Raw genomic sequence first — 13,998 nt, forward strand, 5'->3', positions numbered from 1 at the left:
ACACACACACACACACACACACACACACACACACACACACACACACAAACACACACACGTGCGCGCGCGCACCCACAAACATCCCGGGGAGACCTTGCCCTCCAGTGCCTCAGCCACCAATGCTGTGCCGCAGGCGGCTCCCAGATTGCGCTTCTCTACCCTAGACCTGGGGATCCCCCTGCCTTCTGGATGTTTCCCTACAACCGACCGTCCACAAGCACAATACATCTAAACCTGTAGCTCATCACCCCTCCCCACCTCCTGAAACTTGCCCCGGCCCCTTGTGAGGGGCCATCAAGCCACAAATGGAAGTGACCTCAGCTCCTCGCTGCTCCTCACGCCCCACTCCCAGCTAGTCGGTGTTCTCCTGCCCGTGTCCTGTCCATGCAGCCCTCCTAAACAGGGCTCAGTCCCATTCCCTCTGCCTCACCCTGCAGCCGCTGCGTGGCTACTGTAAGTTCCCCGTGGCTTTCCTTTCTCTGGTCTATGGGCGCCCCATTCATTCTCCACTCTGTGTCCAGAGGTATTTTCTCGAACGCAAATCTGATCCTGTAACTCCCCTGCTTAGAAGAAGGTTATCAGTGTTTGTTTGTTAAATTCAACTCCGTTCCTTGCATTCTAATCAGTAATGCCCTGGCTGTTCATTAACACACCAGGTGCCTACTCTAGCCACACATGATGCCAGAACACACTGAAGACACCGAGCTGGAGTAGGGCAGGCACGCATAGACGGCATCACTCACCTCCAAGCCAAGTTCCCCGAGACCACCTTGAGATCCCATGTCTGCATGAATGCGTGTATCCCCCATGGCAGTGGGCACACACAACCACACACACACATGGGAAGCAGGGATGAGGTGAGATGTCTGGGTGTGTCACTGGTAATAGCAAGGGCTGACCAGGAGGTCCTATGAGCACCAGTCTGGTGGAATCTGGGCAGAGGGGCTGTGCAGGGGCTTCCAATTCACACCCTAGCTTCTGGGGACCCTCCATCTCTGAGACTTTGCCCCAGTCTACTGGTTCCTTCTTTCTTGGCCTCTGTGGAGCCAGACTCCAGCATCTGTGGCTTCCTGTACTCCTGGAGGAATGTAGAGGGGCATGGAGGAAGGAGACCCAGTAAGATCCTGGGCCCCCAGGCCTCAACAGGTACTTGGGTCATTCTCAGATCCTGAGCTGGAGGGCCTGATGACCTCCATGAGATCTTGAGATTTGAGGACCCAGGGATTCAGGGTCCCAGACTGGACCTTCCAACCTGGGAATGTCCTTCATTTGTCCTCCAGAGCAGGACACCTACTTCCCTCATTGGGATGGGTGGGAAGGGATCAGAAGGTATGTGCAGAGGCCTCTGACCAAGCTCAGATCTTGTCCCAGCTTCCAGGGACCAACTCTGGGGCAAAGAGGTGGAGCTGAACTGAGTCAGGTCAGCTTGGCTGGGTGGGGACGCTGGGAACTAGGACCTCAGGCTCTCTGTCATGATCCCCATGGAAAAGGGCGGATTTAGAGAGCTAGTGAACTGGGCAGGGAGTGCAGGGACAGAAGCCAGGGCTGTGTGCAGGACTGGGGCCCTGGGGTCTGGCTTGACGGAGTGGGAACAGGTGAGAAGAACAGGAAATAGGCCAGGCTCTCAGGGAGAGGGCAGCCTCTTTTCTAGCCTCTGGGTTTTCCCCTTGTCCCGAACCAACCAGCAAATTTCTTAATCCCACTGTCAGCCCTGCCCAGAGGCCCCACCCCCTGGGCTCATTTAAAGGCAGGAGCAAGAATGTGTCACACCTTTCCCCAGAACTCAGCCCCACTGCCAGGAAGCGGGAGCTGACACAAGATTCCAGAGGCCTGGGGCTTGGAGGTGAGGCCCGACTCCCTTCACCTTCCAGGGCTCGGCCCCACAGTCTCTGGAAGATGACCTCAAATGCCAGCCTGAGTGGGCTGGGCTCTGGCCAGGGAAGGCCAGGCCTGGCAGCTCATTACCGTGGGAGGGAGGGCAGGTTCCCTCTCCCTCCCCTCCTCCTTCCTCTCTTGCCTCCTTCCTCACTAGCCTCTCTCCTCCAGGGTCAAACCAGGCCGAGCTGATCTCAGCGGACGCCCACAGGACCCGCAGCTGCTCCAGGGGCCCAGGTTCCAGCCGCCTGAGCAGGTGCCTGCAGCCATGTCAGCCCTCAGCCTGGTCGTCCTGAGCCTGCTCACGGCAGTGCCACCCGCCAGCTGTCAACAAGGTAGCACGGGGCCTGGGCCAGCCCAGCGGCTGCGGGGAGGAGAGGGCCGGGCTGGGTGCCGGGAGCCCAGGGGTGGAAGGGGTGGTCTTCTGTCCTTCTCATCACCCTTGGCACCTGCAGGTTGGAGAGGAAAGAGGCACTGGACTAGCCAGAGGAACCTCCAAAGGCAGACACAGGCTTCTGTCTGGGACGTGTTTCCCACAAGTGAGAAATGAGGGCAGCAGGGCAACGCTGGATCTAGGGCTGGGGCGGGGAGTTGAGCCCCACGCTCCGGGAGCAGGAATTGCCCTAGAGATGGCTGGGTTCTGAGAGCTGGGGGCTTCAAGGAGGGTGGGAGTAGGGGCTGAGCCACCCCTCCATGGCAGGCTTGTTTCTGGGGCGGTGCTGTCATGGTTTTGGCCTAAACCCCCTTTGTTTCCTACCCAGAGTCCCGGTGTGGTCCCCACCACCTTCCTGGGCTCTCTGTCCGGCTTTGCCGCTGTGTTACTGTGTATCTTCTGCCACTCAAGGAGATGAGCAAATCACTGCCCTGCTCTGAGACTCAGTTTTCTCATCCATAAAATGAAGACAATAAACCTGCCCACTCACCTCCCAGGGCACCTACCCTGCAGGAGTGGGGTAGGGCTTTGTATGGGTAAAGCTCCACACCCACCAACTGGTGTCTGCCCTGTGCTATGAGGCTGTGTTTGCAGCCAGAGTCTGGGGACTCTGCAGGTGGGATTTGGGCCCAGAGGGGGTTGACTTCCAGAGCACCCCTCCTTTGCAGCTGCCCTGAGCTCTCATGCATGTCTGCTTCAACTCTGCCTCTCAGGTCTTGGAAGCCCCCTTTGGGAACTGAAGATCAGAGAGGCTGAGTAACTTGTGTAGGTCACACAGCAGAGCAAGAAGGGACAGGGCTAGATCTCCTCTCTTCTGCCCCAGGCCCTGCCCCTTGTGCTGTATGAGCACCCCAGAGCCACCTGGAAGGAGGAGCAGTGTCCCTGGTGTGTCTGGAAGGAACTGGCTGCAGAGACAGGCCTCCCAGGGCCTGAGCCCTGACTCCCAATCCTTGAGTAGCCACTGACCTGAGGAAACAAAGGGCCTGAACCATTGTTTTTTGGGAAAACAATGAGTCCAAAACATAGCGTTTTGGCAAGTATGGAACATACAGTAACTACACCGTGTATCTCCTGTCACCCAAGAAGATGAGCAAGGTCTGACCACAGGACAGAGTTCCCAGGGCCCTCCCTCCTTCGCAACACCTGCCAGGATCAGGGACTGCTCAGTGAGGAGGCAGTGCCTCTGGGCAGCAGGAGAGCTTTCGGGTAGACTCAGGAACGACCTTTGAGAAGGAATGGGCAGAATGAAGTTTCTGATGCTCAGCCTGGACCTTTTAAGTACAGGATGGCACTAGGGATGTAGGTATTCTGGCCTGGAAGCAGGACCTTTCAAAAGTCTCCTGTTGGCCTCTGTCCCTTCCTGAGACATCTAACTGCTACTGCGTGTCTGTCCTCAGTGTGGCCAGGCTCTCTCGGGCTCACAGAGCACGGTGATGTCCAGGGAGAGGAGAGCCCTTTGGGGCTGCCAGTGGCTGAGGGCAGAGACTTCTGGGAAATCTTGAGGGTTAGAGGTGGTGTCAAGGGTCAAGGGTCAAAAGGCAGAGAAGGTGCCTCGATGGGGCCTCAGACTGGTGTCTGGCCTAGTCCCTTGGGCACCCAGCCAGAGGAGCTGAAAGGGGATCAGGTTGGAAGCTCCCCTCCTGCCAAGACCCAGAGAGAGCTCGGCCCTCTGTCCCGCCTTTCCAGAGGTGTTCTGTCCCACCCTTCCTCTGGGCATCCCTGGCACCCCCAGCTGCACCGCCCTGCCTGTCCTTGTTCCCACGCCTACCCAATGGCAGAGAACCTCTGCTACAAAACAGGATCTTCCAGATGCCAGCCCAGTCCTATTAGCTCTGGGCCTCCCCAGCCTGGGAGCAGGGGAGGAGGGGAGCCACCCTCCCTGGCAGGGCCAGGCTGGCTATTCAAAGGGCTGCCCTTTGCTCCCTGGGCCGAGGCTGTCCCTGGGGGCCCCTACTTGTGACCCACCGCAGCGGGAGAGGGCTGGGGGAGAGGACGCTCTGGGCTGCCTGGACCTCAGACGCTGCTCTCTGAGGCTTCCTCCCTCCTTGGCTCCTTTCTTTTTTCCAAATCCTGTCTTCCTCCGAACCACCGTCCCCTTTAGAAGCCCAGTGGTCAGACGGGGTCCTTGTTCCCCAGACGGTTTCTTCTGGTCCGGGCAGCGGGCTGGGAGCCTCCAGCACAGGTTCCTGCCCAGAGGCAGGAGGGCCCCCTGCACTGGCAGTCCCCCTGCGCCCAGCTTGCTGCAGGACACACCCCCGCCCCCCTCCTCCCCCCCAAAACACAGCACACGCCTCCCTTTCCAGCCCGGGGGAACCTGCAGCCCTGGATGCAAGGCCTTATCGCTGTGGCTGTGTTCCTGGTCCTTGTCGCAATCGCCTTTGCTGTCAACCACTTCTGGTGCCAGGAAGAGCGGTGAGTGCTACCTGGGCGGCCCTGGGGGCTGGGCCGGTGCAGGCAGGGTGGGACCAGGACCCCGGCCACTGCTCTCATAGCAGGGAGAAGGGTTGATGAAATCCTCTCACTATGTGGAAGGGACACGGAGGCCTGAGGTCTCAGGGAGCAGAGCTGAGGTTTGCTGGCACCTAGAGCTGAGTGCGCTCACTGGGGGCAGGCGTCTCTTCTTGGATTCTCAGTGTTTCTATCTGTATAGTTGGGACAGTGGCCCATCTGTGATGGGGGCTGTGAAAGCCCCTGGACAGGAATGTTCTGCCCTTCTCCAGGGTCTGCTGGCATGTCACATTCGGGAGGTACAGAGGGGCAATGGGACAGACACTGCTCTTGTGCTCACAGACTCCCAGATGGGAAGGGAAGGCAAACATGGTGGGAGCCATCGCAGCTTGAGGCTGATGCTAAAGGAGCCTGCAGGGTGCCCTGTGGGCCTGACCTGGGGGGGAAAGGAGGGCGATCAGAGAAGGTTTCCTACTGTATGTTTATCCTGAAGCCCAGGCAGGAGCCAGTCCCAGCACAGTGCAGGGTGGGACAGCACTGCAGTTGAGGGGTCCTAAGTTCAGGGCAGAGCACAAAGGTAGAGGGGGCTGGGCTGAAATCTAGTGCATTCTGCCCCTGTCAACTCTGGGGCAAGTCTGCGTCTGCCCCCAGTTCTCATACCGGTGGCCTGGTCCTGGGTGCCAGCAGCAGCCCTGCAGGACACACTGAATGAACACGAGCAGCTCCCAGATAGAGAGAGGGATGGAGAGGCCTGAGATAGGCTGGCGAGGTCAGCAGAGCCCAGGCCAGGCAGATGCTTGTGCACTAAGGCCCCCAACTTCAGGCTTTGTCATTAGTGCAGTAGGGATCCAGTGCAAGTGATTAAGCCAGTCTCGGGATGAGATGTCTGCAGATGAAAAAAAGGGATGAGGATGAGGTCAGGAGACCGTCTGGACTGTGGAGGCGGCAGAGGAGATGGAGAGAGGGGACAGGTCTAAGAGCTGTCTAGGAAGGAAGCAGGGGGACACAGAGACAGGAGGGAGGAAGGACAGAGAAAACATCCAGGCTTCTGATGGGACCGCCCACTGAGACATAGACCATGAGAGAAGAGGCAGGTCTGGGGCAGCTTGGATATATTACGTCTGAGGTGCCTGTGGGACGTCCGAGGAAAGATGAGCAGTGGTTAGGGTCATGGTGACCCTCATGAGAGTAGTGTCCGGGGATGTTGGGGCACAGGCCACCCTTGAGTAAGAGGCAAGGAGGTTGTTGTTGGAAATGATTCTTTTCTCCACTGGCCCCAGCTCTGCCTTCAGTGGCCATTCCTACTGCCTAGGAAAATCTCGTGGGGAATCTGGGGCAGACACTGAGTGCTGCCAGGTCTGCTCTGGAGCTGAGCTGAGGCCAGAGGGAAACAGCAGAGGGAGACTGGGAGGTGGCTGGTACAAGGTCTGGGGTAGGTCTTTAGTAGACCTCAGGCTGGCGCCTGAGGGCCCCACTGTGGATCAGGGAGAAGGGTGTGAGGCCCCTTACAGTGTGGCCAGAACCAGGCTGCTGGGCCCTGCCGGAGAGAGGGGCTTCCCCTAGAGGCTGCAGAACAGGGTCTGACTGGACTAGAGGGAGGAGGGGTAACAGGGAGAGGGGACCCAGAGAGCCCTGTTGATGAGCTCTGTCCCTAGGGCGCCTATAAACACGGTCATGACCATTGGAAACACAGCTGACGGGATCCTGGTGGGAACAGATGGCAAGTACTCCTCAATGGCAGCAAGCTTCAGGTGAGGCGCTAGTAGAGGGCAGACCGCCCTGTGCTCCAGGGGCTCCTGGGGACCTCAGGACCAGGAGCTTTTGATGAGGAGAGGGTGGGGAGGATGGTGGCTCATGTGGGGAAGGGCTCAGCGAAGAGAAAGGGTTCAGTGTGGGAGGATGGTGAGTGAAGGGGCCTTTGGGAGGACTGCAAGGCTCCATGCAGCCTCAGTTTGCAGAGAGGGCTCAGTAAGGGGATGGGGACTCGGTGCGGGGAGGGGCTCAGGGGGTAGATTGGATTCATAGGGAGGGATGTAGTGAGGAAAAGAGGCTCAGTGGAAGAAAGGGACTCTGAAGGGATGAGTAGAAGGACTCTGTGGGGAGGAGAACCTGTAGGGGAGGAAGCTCAGTGAGGAAGTGGGCTCAGTGGGGGGGTTTCTTAGTGGGGTTCCCAGAGGAGAGGCTAGATGGCAGAGAGAGACGGGATTCAGGGTGGTGGTGGTGAGAGGCCTCTGGTCTCAGGTGCAGAAGACCAGATATGGTCAAGGGAACCCCCTCTGGGACTCAAACATTTATTCTGGAAGACACAGCCCTCACAGGTGCAGGATGGGGCAAGGAGAAGGGGATGGGATAGAAGGAGCAATGACCCCTATCATTCTCTTTCAGGTCCAGTGAGCACGAGAATGCCTATGAGAACATCCCAGAGGAGGAGGGCAAGGTCCGCAGCACCCCAATGTGACCCCTGCTTGCCTGTGTCCATGCCCAGCCCCCTCCCTCTCTGTACAGGGATCAGCAGGAAGGGGCCTGTCTTCTCCAACCTCCACCATGGTCCTGCCCCACCCTCCTGCCAAGGTCCACGCTCAGACTGTGTCCAGGTTGGGGCTCAGCTGTGGCCTTGAGGTTCTAGGGGGTCCCCTTCCCAATTCATTTCAGAAGACTCTTCTGAAAAGGACAATCAGCTCAGCACCTCCCATCCTGCCTCACATCTCCCTCCCCCGACCGTGGCAACAGCCCTTATTTCTGTGAAATAAAGACATTTTGTACTTCTGGGTCTGAGGCTCTAAATAGCTCAGAAATAGCTCCTCAGGCTTCCAGAGAGGCCCAATCTTGCTTTCCGAATCATCTTCCAAAGCCACTGTCATGGTGATTCTGGGGAATTTCCAGGAAGGCCTCTCTGGGAGAACCCCCGGGGGCAGGGAGCACACTTCTTACTCCAGCCAGAGACCCTCTTAAAAAGCACACCCTGCCCCACCCCTTTTTAGAGGAAACATGTATTTATTTGACTGCATTGAGTTGCAGCATGCTGGCTCTTTGTTGCATCAAGCAGGATCTTTCCTTGCGGTGCACAGACTCTTAGCTGTGGTGCACTGGCTTAGTTGCTCCGCAGTGTGTGGGATCTTAGTTCCCTGACCAGGGATTGAACCTGGGTCCCCTGCACTGCAAGGAGGATTCCTAACCATTGCACCACCAAGGAAGTCCCGAGTCTTCCTCTCCTGATCTGCCCTTCACAACTGCAAATCTGGGTGATTCTGAGCTCTTCATGTAGCACCAGCCGTGACCCCCGACCCTGCCTCCATGTTGCCAGACATTGCAGAGGGTTCACTCATTGCTCATTCATCCAGCTCTGTCCTCATCCCCATGGCCCCTCTGGGCTGGGCTTGGGGCATTGGAAGCACTAGGGAAAGTCTTGGGCTAGGACTCGGGAAGCTCAGATGGGAGTCTGAGCAAGTCCCCTCCTAACTTGCTGTGTGACTTTGGAGAGTCAGTGTCCTCTCTGAGCTCTGCTGACCCTCTGTGGAGGACTTAGCCAGGCTCACCACAAAGCTTGAGTGGGAATTATCCTTCCTAAGCCACTGACTCCCGGTCCCAGGTGGGCGTGAGGCGAAGGAACTGGGCCCCCGGGGAGAATGAAGCAGGAGGGAGGGGACACGACCCTACCGGGCTGGCTGACCATGGAGACCTCTCACCTCTAGGACTGTCATTCTCATGAGAACAGCCTCTGTCTCTGTCTGGGGTGGCAACTGGAGGCGGGCTCTCCCGGGAGCACTCCAAGATCCAGAGGAAAGGGGCTGGAGGGCAGGAAGCAGCCCGCCTTGTCCCTAAGATCTTCTACCAGCTGTCTCACCTGTCACGGCCTCTTGTTCCTCCATCACAGCTGCTCCTGTGCTGCTCCAGGGCTTCACCCAAATACCCCTGGGGAATTCCCCCTGAAATCCAGACCATCCCTCCCACCTCACTGGGGGCTAGTCTGCAGCCTGCAGCAGAGGGAAGATCCCCCAGCTGAGGGCTGGCCGGGTCTCTGCCCTGTTGTGGGACTCGCCTCCCCTCTCTGGGCTTCAGCTCAGTGACTTGTGGCTGGAGCTCCCCGTGATTCCCACTCTTGGCTTTTGCACACATGGGAGGATGCCTTTTCACCCCCCTCTGCCCGTGTAAACTCTGCACATTCCTTTTCCTTGGCCCTGCCTAGGTACCTCTTCCTCCAGGAAGTCTTCCTTGATTAGACCAGAGGACAGAGTCAAGTGACCAGCCAGCCCAGCCTTTGGCTGCTTGGGTCTGATCCTCCTTGTATGAAGCTACGTCCCTCCCGCCTCAGCCCCCTGTTGTCTCACCTCAGGCCCCTGTTGTCTCGGGGTGTCGGGGGTGGGGGGAGGCGGTTCCCAGCCTGACTCCTCACTGGCCTGCTAGGTCTGAGGGCAGAGATGCCATTCCCCTGTTTTCCCTCCAGCCCCTCACAGTTTACCAGCAGGGGCCATGGCAGCTGCTGTCCTGTCCTGAGGCTGAAGGTGGGGGGCGTGGTGGGCTGAGCTGGGGTGGCCCGGTGGGTGAGTAGGGGGGGTCAGATCCCCCACCCCACCCCCCACATCCCTGGGCCTTTCCAGGAGCCTCCTTAGCCCCCTCCCCACCAGCCGGACCAGGATGGTGGGAACTCCATCGTGGGGTCCTTGTGGGGCTGGGCTGGCACTGACCTTCCCCCCAACCCCATGTTCCTGTCCTGACAGGGGGCAGGGGGCATGGAGATGCCGGCCCCAGAACCGCCGTAGCCCCCAGTCCTTATCGCTAGTTCCCACCTGCCAGTCTGGCCAGAGGAAGGAGGGAAAGGAGGCTGGGTCCCGGCCAGGGCGGTGCTTAATGACCCTCCGGGGGCCTAATCGCAGACTGGCAGCCGCTGAGTGGCTCAGGCTGGCTCCTGGAGGAGGCTGATAACGCACCAGCTGGGCCCCCCACCATCTATCGGGGCTGCACAGCCAGTCCCGAGGGGGCATCGCTCGGGGGGCCTGGGAGGGGAAGCCTCTGGGCTGGGGCAGGGCGTCAGGGGACGTTGGGGAAGCTCTCCGCCCCTCCCGCCCTGCGGGAAGGGGATTCTGAGCTCCTTGATCGACAGACAAGGGGGAGGATGCTCCTTCAACGCCTTCCTGCTTCCTCCCCACCCCTTTCTCCCCAGGCCGGACCTCCCCGTCCCAAGCCCGTTTTCTCTTTGGCTCTCCCAGCCTTTACTCGTCTCCGTGTCTGTGCTCCAGTCTCTTTCTGAGTGCAGTTTTTACTTCCATCTTCTTGTAGCAGTCGCGTGTCTCCCTTCTCCTTCCTTCACCTGAGTTCATTGTTCACGCCTTCTCTCTCACCTCTCACCAGCCCTCTTTTTCCACCTGGCTCTCCCCCTGTCTTCTCTCTAGCTCTCCCCACGTGCCTGCGCAGCCCTGATGCCCCTCGAGTCAGGGCGAAGTCCGGTGCCCTCACCCAAGTCTCACTTTCTGTGCTGCTTGGCCTCCTGTGGATCTCACCACCTGCTCTCTGGGCAGAAGGCGAAGGCTGCCCAGGCCCTGGCTCCAGGACCCAGAGGTTCTGTTACTCCCAGAAGATATTCTTGCTCCTCCAGCTTTCTGGAACACGGCTGGCACCTTTCCTGTTCTTCCTCTACCTAAAACGTGTGGATTTCACAGGGTTACATTGTAGGCTGCGAATCATGCTAAAAGCCCCACCCAGCAACTGCAGAGTTGAAAGTAGGTTGCAGCACAGTTTACTTCAGTTAGACTTGAAGAGGAACTTCCAGCCTGGAGTTGGTTTTGAAAAAAGGGTGCCGAGTCCTAGCTTGAGTGTTATTAAGATAGAGTGGCAGGGGCTTGGAATAATTTTCAAGATGACTTCCTCATGCTCAGAGTGACGCACTCTTATTGTATTCCAGGGAGCCTAATATCACAGGGCAACGTCTGCCGGGCAGTCTCCTCCCCCAGCCCAGGGCAGAGGAGCGGGGGCGATGGGAGGTGTCCAGTGTCTGTGACGGGCTGTCTTTCTCCTTATCCTATCCTATCTCCTTAGGCCAAGCTCCCAGGTGAGTCAAGTGGCTGGAACCGGTAGAACTTGCTCTGGGATGAAGATGGGAGGCATTTGGCTCCCCTTCAGATCTGGTCCGCTGGCCTGGAGCCCCCAGATTGGCTCTCCTCCCAGTTTTCAGACCACAGCAGTGGCCGAGAGCTGGGGCTTAAGAATCCTGCAGACTGTAGCTGAAAGTCCAGCTCTTCTCCTCACTGCTTGTGGGACCACCTGGGCTTCTGGATGTTCTTTTCACTTGCCAGTAAAACTGCTTCTGTCATGACTTCCCTGCGGGGTTACTGGGAGGAAGCTGAGATAATGTATGTGTTATCATTGCACCTGAGACTCACCAGAAGACCCCCTAAGCTCGGCTTAGCAGTCACTTCTGGGAAGCTCGTCTTAACCCCTGGGCTAAGGGCTTCCCCTGGGCCACACCAGCATCTCTGCACTCATTGCCCTGTGTTGCCTGTTTCCGTGTCTGTGTGCAGCTCCAGCATCAGGTCTGGGAGCTCCTCGAGGGCAGGCAAGGGGTGACTTTCCTCTCTGAGTCACCAGAACCCACGGTTGGGCCCAGAAAAGAGAAGCCTGAGGGGTGGTGAAGAGACCCAGAGGGAGAGACTAAATCCTAGTCCATACCCGTCTGCCCCACATAGGCACAGACACACATAGGGCTTGCGCACCGTCTCTCAAGCTCTCTCTGGCTGAAGGCCCTGGGGTCCGTGAGCACCGATGCTCCCTCTGGTCTTCAGCTAGTAGGGAGGGGTTGTTCTCCCCCTCCTGCCCACATCTGCCGACAGCCTCAGCTGCCCCCTGGTGGCTGCACACTCAATGAGAAGGGTAGGTTCAGTAGAGCCCTTGAATTGGACCTTCAGGGGGCTCTTCCCCCTTAAGCACTGGGACCAAAGGCCTTCCTATGGCCAGGCCTGGGGGCCTCGTAGGTTGTTCAGCACCTTGCACTGTGTGTCTCAAGGGCAGCCGGACCTCCAGCGCCCCCTCTTTGTGTCCCTAGAGGCCAGCTCCCTGAAAACTTCAGGTTCTGAGTACTACTGGTGCGGCCAGGCTCTGGGGGACTTAGCATCCGGTCCTCATGACACACACCCCTTTCTCTCAGAAATGGTCCGAGAGCCCCATGGCCTCTGTCTTGGGTCATTATTCCAGAGAATAAGGAATGATAATGTTTGTGGTGCCCTGCTCCCTAGAGACCCTGGCCCCGTGGGGAAGAATAGAGAGCTTGATGAGAGAGAGAGAGAGAGCGAGAGCGAGAGAGAGAGAGCACAGGGACAAGTCTCAGTATTGTCCTGAGCAGGCTGGAAGATGGTGGAACCTCATGGGGAGCACTGATGAGGTTGTGTGAACTGCACTTCTGCCTGCCACCTGGGCGCCTTTTCCTGCTTCTCATGAAGGCACCAGGTAGTGGGCGGCCCCGAGAGTGACAGGTGCCGGGGATGAGCAGGAGTGTGTGGGGTGAGGATGCATTTGGACAAGTGGTTTGGGAGCTGGTGGGATTTGGGAGAGGACTAGGGGGCATTTGGGTGCATAGGGCAGGTCTGAAGTGCAGTTGAGCAATTTCTAGTTCAACCAGAGATTTTGCTTTCCAGTTGGATGCCCACTGGGAGGTTAAGAGGACAGGTCTGGGCCAGGCAGCTTGGACACAACACCGATGTGACACTAATACCGAGTCAACCAAGCTCCAGGTTACTCATCTGTAAACTGGGGGGAGTACGTGAGTGTCTGTCTAATAAGAGGTGTTGTGAAGACTCAGAGAAGCAGTGCGCATAATACACAGAATAGCGTCAAGTGTACAATTAGTGCACACAACAAATGTTAGTGCACACTACAGATGTTAGTGCACACTACAGATGTTAGCTTTTGTCTTATTATCATTATTACAGGATGAACTTGGTTGGATGCAGGACCACTGTGTGTCAGAGCTAGCAAAATCCCTCGAGTCATTTAGCCCAGTTTAGTATTAATAATATTGCACAGTAGAATCTGAAGCCCAAGGAAGGGATGGCCCCTGCCGAATGTCATGTGACAAGTCAGGGTGAGAGGCAAGCTAGAAGCTCTGCATGGCTGGTTGGAACAGAATGTGCTGGGCCCAGCTGCTCCCCTGGACCTCTGGAGGAGCCAGTGTAATCGGGCTGGTTCGTTCTGCACTGCTGAGGCCAGTACTGTTCTGTACGTGGACTTTGCAAATGAGTAACCGGGCTCCTGACCAGTTCAGGCTGTGAGCTTGGGGTGTGGGATGGGGGTGGTGGTGAGGATGGGTGCTGGCGAAGTGGAGGAGGGGTTGAGGAGGAGAGTGAGCTCTAGCGAGCAAGAGGAAAAGGAGAGAGAGGGATGTGAAGAAGCTGATGGAAGAATCTTCCAGGTGCCAAGAGCTAACAAGTTGCAACAAGAGACTGGAAAGGGCCTTCCCTCCAACCCAAAGGCAGTGATGGTAGTGGTGGTGTTGGTTCACATGTTGGAGCTAACAGCTACTTTGTGGTGTGTGGGATGATTTCTGATTGGAGATTTATTCTGATCCTATTTTCTTGAGGAAAAAATGCAAACTCAGAAAGGGAGGTAAATTGCTTAAGGTCACACAGTCTGGAAGTGGCACTGGGCCCTGCTCTTTTCACTTTAAATCCATTGTTAATTCTACCTCAATGTAGAGTTCCGTGTGTGCTTGTGTGTGTGTGTGTGTGTGTGAGAGAGAGAGAGAGAGAAATGGGAAGATGAAGAGGACAATAGAGTGTTTGTACGGTAGCACTAACAGTCCATTGGAAAGAGACATCTGGGAACTGGAGAGCGGTACCCTTAGTAACTAAGCAGATGCTGGGTAGTGGCTGCTTCTGCCTCCGTCCTGCCTGCTCGCTCCTCCACATCTTCCGCCTCCAATACTCTGTTAAATCTGCTCTCACCAGGAGCACCAGAATCCTGTCTTCTTGTTGCAGGATACAGTGGCCTGTTGGACGCTTGTGCCCTCAGCACAGTAGGATGATGGCCACTTTCTCTGGGGAGTGCTTTCTGCCCAACCTGGTGAGCCCTCAGCACCCCAGGCTCACTCAGGCCCATGGACTCACAGCCTCATATTGGTCATGGTGTTTGTTGCTCTCTGAACAAGAAAGCTGATCTCTGTGAGGCAGAGACCACAGCTGCCTCGTTTGTCGTGATGTCCGAGTGTCCAGCATAGGTCCGGAACAACGGGAGGTCCCCGGTCAATGGTGGTTGAA

General features: G+C 57.4%; 1 protein-coding gene and 1 long non-coding RNA gene across 2 annotated transcripts; one reads left to right on the top strand and one right to left on the bottom strand.

Moving 5' to 3' along the window:
* Positions 1–1,745: 1,745 nt before the first annotated feature.
* PDZK1IP1 (PDZK1 interacting protein 1) lies at positions 1,746–7,526 on the top strand. The gene is made up of 5 exons (XM_040231231.1): positions 1,746–1,843; positions 2,047–2,210; positions 4,612–4,720; positions 6,412–6,507; positions 7,142–7,526. The coding sequence occupies exons 2-5, from the start codon at positions 2,144–2,146 to the stop codon at positions 7,212–7,214; spliced, it is 345 nt and encodes a 114-aa protein (XP_040087165.1). The 5' UTR covers positions 1,746–1,843; positions 2,047–2,143; the 3' UTR covers positions 7,215–7,526.
* A 204-nt stretch (positions 7,527–7,730) lies between these two features.
* Positions 7,731–10,378, bottom strand: LOC120856186. The gene is made up of 3 exons (XR_005719405.1): positions 9,971–10,378; positions 8,443–8,521; positions 7,731–7,912 (listed from the first exon to the last, which is right to left on the bottom strand). It is a non-coding gene; the product is annotated as an uncharacterized LOC120856186 (long non-coding RNA).
* Positions 10,379–13,998: the final 3,620 nt, after the last annotated feature.

This window comes from Oryx dammah, unplaced genomic scaffold (genome assembly GCF_014754425.2).
Source record: "Oryx dammah isolate SB20612 unplaced genomic scaffold, SCBI_Odam_1.1 HiC_scaffold_28, whole genome shotgun sequence".
In the NCBI taxonomy this organism is placed as follows: domain Eukaryota; kingdom Metazoa; phylum Chordata; class Mammalia; order Artiodactyla; family Bovidae; genus Oryx; species Oryx dammah.

Excerpts from the sequence above, each read along its gene's own strand:
- PDZK1IP1 (XM_040231231.1), top strand. The coding sequence starts at position 2,144 with ATGTCAGCCCTCAGCCTGGTCGTCCTGAGCCTGCTCACGGCAGTGCCA. Across the intron at positions 4,721-6,411 it reads TTCTGGTGCCAGGAAGAGCG|GGCGCCTATAAACACGGTCA; the intron begins GTGAGTGCTACC and ends CTCTGTCCCTAG. Across the intron at positions 6,508-7,141 it reads TCAATGGCAGCAAGCTTCAG|GTCCAGTGAGCACGAGAATG; the intron begins GTGAGGCGCTAG and ends ATTCTCTTTCAG.